This window comes from Propithecus coquereli, unplaced genomic scaffold, assembly GCF_000956105.1.
Source record: "Propithecus coquereli isolate 6110/MARCELLA unplaced genomic scaffold, Pcoq_1.0 Scaffold381, whole genome shotgun sequence".
Lineage (NCBI taxonomy): Eukaryota > Metazoa > Chordata > Mammalia > Primates > Indriidae > Propithecus > Propithecus coquereli.
In genome coordinates, this window is record NW_012149519.1 from 1,506,582 (window position 1) to 1,511,804 (window position 5,223).

Here is a 5,223-nt window from a genome sequence, read left to right on the forward strand (position 1 = left end):
TTCCAGAACTGGCTTAGTACACTGTAGGTGTGGTTAAGCTACATCTTAGAAATAAAGGCATTTTTATCTATTAAAAAAAATTGCATGAGAGATTTATGTGTCTATTTATTCAGTATTATTGTATCCAAAATAATAATTTTAAGAGCTCTTTTTAAAATCATCCATGTAAGCTAGTTTACACAACTCATTCCAGGAACATCTTGTTAAAAATTGCATCAGAGAGACAAGCAGGCTGCTGAGATGAGTGCTAACCGAGCTGCAGAGAGCCTTCTGGCTTTGAGCCAATGGGAAGAACTAGTGGATTTGCCAAAAGACTGCCCCTTGAGTGCCAGTGAAGATGAGGGGGACAGTGATGGAGAGAGAAAGCACCAAAAGCTGCTGGAAGCAATCAGCTCCCTTGGTGGAAAGAATAGGCGGAAATTGGCTGAGAGATCTGAGGCTAGTCTGAAAGTGTCAGAGTTCAATGTCAGTTCTGAAGGATCAGGAGAAAAGCTGGTCCTTGCAGATCTGCTTGAGCCTGGTAAAACTTCATCCTCATTGGCCACTGTGAAAAAGCAACTGAATAGAGTCAAATCAAAGAAGACTGTGGAGTTACCGCTTAACAAAGAAGAGGTTGAACGGATCCACAGAGAAGTTGCATTCAATAAAACCTCACAAGTCCTCTCCAAATGGGATCCTATCGTCCTGAAGAACAGGCAAGCAGAACAGCTGGTTTTTCCCCTGGAGAAGGAGCAGCCAGCCTTTGCTCCCATTGAACATGTGCTCAGTGGCTGGAAGGCGAGAACTCCGCTGGAGCAGGAAATTTTTAACCTCCTCCAAAAGAACAAGCAACCAGTGACAGACCCTTTACTGACTCCTGTGGAAAAGGCCTCTCTCAAAGCCATGAGCCTGGAAGAGGCACAGATGCGCCGAGCAGAGCTCCAGAGGGCCCGGGCTCTACAGTCCTACTATGAAGCCAGGGCTCGAAGAGAGAAGAGAATCAAAAGCAAAAAATATCACAGAGTCATGAAGAAAGCAAAGGCCAAGCAAGCCCTAAAAGAGTTTGAGCAGCTGCAGAAAGTCAATCCGACTACAGCTTTGGAAGAACTGGAAAAAATTGAAAAGGCCAGAATGATGGAGCGAATGAGCCTTAAGCACCAGAACAGTGGGAAATGGGCCAAGTCAAAGGCAATTATGGCCAAATATGACCTGGAGGCTCGACAAGCTATACAGGAACAACTGGCCAAGAACAAAGAACTGACACAGAAACTCCAGGTAGCCTCAGAGAGTGAGGAAGAAGAGGGAGGCACAGAAGTGGAGGAACTCCTCTTCCCTGATGCAGTGAATGAAGCACAGGTGAATGCAGATGGACCAAATCCCTGGATGCTCAGGAGTTGCACCAGTGATGCAAAAGAGGCTGAAATCCAGGAGGACCCTGAACAACTGCCAGAGCCTTTGGCCCACAATGTTTCTGAAAGTGAGGGAGATGAAAGACCGGTGGCAGAGGAAGAAATTTTGTTGACAGAATTTGAGGAAACGCAATCCCTTAGAAAAAGGTCCGAGCTCAACCAGGATGCTGAGTCAGTGGGCAGTCAAGAAACAAAAGATTCTATCAGCCAAGAGGTGCTATTTGAATTGAGAACACTGTCTCAGAAACTCAAGGAAAACCGTCAGTCCAGGAAGCAAAAAGCAAGTTCAGTGGGGACTGTTCTCCAGGTCCAGAGAGAGGAACCTGCCCCAGAAGAAGAAGAAGAACCTCTGTTGCTGCAGAGGCCAGAGAGAGTACAGACTCTGGAAGAGCTAGAAGAGCTGGAGAAAGAAGGATGTTTTCAAAATGAGCTTCCCAGACCTATGTTAGAAGGGCATCAGTTGAAGAAGAACCCAAATAATCAGACTAATGCTCCCAAGAAGAAAAAGAAGGAGAAAATGATTGACCTACAGAACCTCCTAACCACAAAATCTCCTTCCGTGAAGTCTTTGGCAGTTCCCACAACAATAGAGGAGTTGGAAGATGAAGCGGAGAGAGACCAAAAGCAGATGATAAAGGAAGCTTTTGCTGGGGATGATGTCATCAGAGACTTCTTGAAAGAGAAGAGGGAAGCTGTGGAGGCAAGTAAGCCACAGGACGTGGACCTGACGCTACCTGGCTGGGGCGAGTGGGGTGGTGTGGGCCTGAAGCCCAGTGCCAAGAAAAGACGCCGGTTTCTCGTAAAAGCCCCTGAGGGTCCTCCAAGAAAAGACAAGAATTTGCCAAATGTGATTATCAATGAGAAGCGCAACATCCACGCAGCGGCTCATCAGGTGCGAGTGCTCCCATATCCATTCACCCACCATCGGCAATTTGAAAGGACCATCCAGACCCCTATAGGGTCTACGTGGAACACCCAGAGGGCCTTCCAAAAACTGACTACTCCCAAGATTGTCACCAAGGCAGGCCATATCATTAAGCCCATAAAAGCAGAGGACGTGGGCTACCGGTCTTCCTCAAGGTCGGACCTCTCTGTGGTACAAAGGAATCCAAAACGACTCTCTGCACGTCACAAAAAACAGCTGAAGAAAACTCTATAGATTGAGTTGCTGGAAGAGTGACATCTTGATGCTTGGGACCAGAAGCCCTGATGGTTCCTGCTTTGGCCCAGTTTTTTTCTGCTGCAGGATGGATTCCAGAACTGGCTTAGTACACTGTAGGTGTGGTTAAGCTACATCTTAGAAATAAAGGCATTTTTATCTATTAAAAAAAATTGCATGAGAGATTTATGTGTCTATTTATTCAGTATTCTGTTATTGGGTGCTTATTAACATATGTAACTTAATTAACATATTTAATTTTCAAGACACTTTGAGATAGGCGCAGAAGTTAAATAACTTATGGAAGGTCAGCTACTAAGTGACCTTGAACAAATTTATTTAACTTCAGAATTTTGGCAGAGTCAGTCTGGCTCCAGAATGACCACCTTAACCATGACAATATGCTGCTTCCCAGCTCCAAAGACATTGAGGTTAATCATTGTGCTAGGCACCAAGGACATACATAAATACTTGATAATGTTATTTCAATAAAATCAAATCTTTATTAGGATATTGACACAGTAAATTTGTTTTACTTTTAATTTAAATGGATACTATAATCCACATTAAACATTGTTTAATAAGCAAGTGTTTAACATTACATCACATAGGGGTGTACTGTATAATTGTGAAAAATACTAAGATAATTAAAATTACCTCAAGGAATTAGTAGAAAGTAATTTCTAATTAAAAAAAAAACTTAGTTTCAAATACTATGGGTCCGCAATTGAAGTACATAAGAAGTTGCTGCCATTCTTCCTTTAGTCTCTGGGCTCATCTATAAAGAGACGCTGGGGGTCCTCCAAGTCTTCCCGGAGAAGGTGATCCGCTGATCGGTTGCGCCCGGACCTGCAGGCAGCAAGCGAAGGCCAAGACTTTCAGCCTCAGCAACTGAGCTGCGCCTGCGGCCCCTCCCATAAAACCTGGTGGCTTTTTTCAGGCCCATAACCCCAAAGACAAGAGACGTTAAGTTCTGGCTAGGCCATCTTGTCGTCCCCGGTCAGTTCAGGAAGCATTCATGTCAGCGCCCTTAGAAGCGAACAAGCAGCAGAACTTGGCCAGACGGTCGGGGTCACCTGGTGCAGTAAAGACAGTTCAGATGGCCAACTACCGACGAAGCTTTTTTGCAGCCAGCTCCCCCACACTGTTCGGTAGCAGGCGGCAAAGCGCTTGTACACAGGAACAGGCGACATACCCGTACTGAGCAGGCAGAACTCGGCAGAGGCTGTGTTTGCGCTTAAGCAGCAGCGGGCTCTGCAGTGAGATAACTGACTAGGACGCTGTATTACGTATGGGGAACTCCGCCTAGAAAGCATGGCAAGGTCTGGCACGTGGTGCGACCTCACTTGCTAGGGGCAACCCTTGCAGTTCTAATTCCTGATTTTTTCTGTTTCCGACCACGTTTCCTTATTTCTTAAGAGTTTCATTCCCTGGGAGCGAGTGTGAGCATGGAAACCCGAGCGCCCCTTAATTCCTCACCCGCTCAATCCCTCTGGGTCCCCAAACGCGGAGCAGGCTGCCCCCGGGTATTTATAGGGGACATTATGTAAATGAGGAATAAAGGTTTGCTTTTTTGATTGGCGAGAGAGGGAGGAGGCAGTCCCTCTGCCAGAGCGCTAGTTGGGAGCAGAGCCTGATAGTCATTGGTCACCGGAGCCGAGGGCGGTGCGGCCCCCAATGGGAAGGCGCTTCCTAGTGGCAGCAAAGAGTTTGTAGAGACAGTTCCGGTGTGGGGCGCCGCATTCCCGTACCAGCCCCGGGTCGCGGCTTTTCTCCCTCTCTGGTGTTTTACGCGAGAGGAGGACATGTCAGGTCGCGGAAAGCAGGCCGGCAAAGCGCGGGCCAAGGCCAAGTCCCGCTCCTCCCGCGCGGGCCTGCAGTTCCCAGTGGGCCGCGTGCACAGACTGCTGCGCAAGGGTAACTACGCCGAGCGAGTGGGCGCGGGGGCGCCGGTGTACCTGGCGGCGGTGTTGGAGTACCTGACGGCGGAGATCCTGGAGTTGGCTGGCAACGCCGCGCGGGACAACAAGAAAACCAGGATAATTCCTCGCCACCTGCAGCTCGCCATCCGCAACGACGAGGAGCTGAACAAACTGCTGGGGAAAGTGACCATCGCTCAGGGCGGCGTCCTGCCCAACATCCAGGCCGTGCTGCTGCCCAAGAAGACGGAGAGTCAGAAGGCGAAGAGCAAGTGACCCTGACGCCGCCACCGGGGAGCCGGCTTCCCCAGCAAAGCCTCTTTTCCTAGCCGTCCCACAGTGATTTTTGGCTGTGCTGGATGTCTTGGAGGGCCGGTGCGATCTAGCGGGGAGGTGGGCGGCCAGGGGCCGGTCGGGGTCGAGAGCTAATAAAGTCAGTGAAAAGCGTATGGTCGAGAAAGCTGTGTAGTTGCGGGGACCTGCAGGCCAACGCCGGGGGCGACCAGGAAAGCTCTGGAGCAGGTGCAGGTGGGTTGGCTCGAGCCCCTTGGAATGCTTTGGTTTGCACATCGCCCTTGAGGCTTTCTGGGAGGATGCGGGAGAAAGGGCGGGGGCTGCCTTTGCTCATACTGAGGCAAAGGGGAGGCAGAGTAGGTAGGTGCGGCGTGGCCTAGTCTGGAATTATTTTTACTTCCCTTTCTCGGCGCCTTCGCTCTCCTGCCCTGTTTGTGGGCGGTCAGGACCAAGTTCTGGGAAG

At 49.3% G+C, this 5,223-nt stretch overlaps 2 protein-coding genes across 3 annotated transcripts; both read left to right on the top strand.

The window, feature by feature from the left end:
* Window positions 1–218: 218 nt before the first annotated feature.
* Window positions 219–2,710, top strand: LOC105816682 (U3 small nucleolar RNA-associated protein 14 homolog A-like). Of its 2 annotated transcripts, XM_012652165.1 has the most exons (2): window positions 338–413; window positions 479–2,710. In XM_012652165.1, the coding sequence occupies exons 1-2, from the start codon at window positions 338–340 to the stop codon at window positions 2,545–2,547; spliced, it is 2,145 nt and encodes a 714-aa protein (XP_012507619.1). In that variant the 3' UTR covers window positions 2,548–2,710. The 2 variants fall into 2 exon arrangements, with proteins under 2 accessions (XP_012507618.1, XP_012507619.1); XM_012652164.1 differs by having other exon boundaries at window positions 219–2,710.
* A 1,510-nt stretch (window positions 2,711–4,220) lies between these two features.
* On the top strand, window positions 4,221–4,915 carry LOC105816691 (histone H2A.J). Its single transcript, XM_012652176.1, has one exon. It carries the CDS (start codon window positions 4,353–4,355, stop codon window positions 4,740–4,742), a length of 390 nt encoding a protein of 129 aa, XP_012507630.1. The 5' UTR covers window positions 4,221–4,352; the 3' UTR covers window positions 4,743–4,915.
* Window positions 4,916–5,223: the final 308 nt, after the last annotated feature.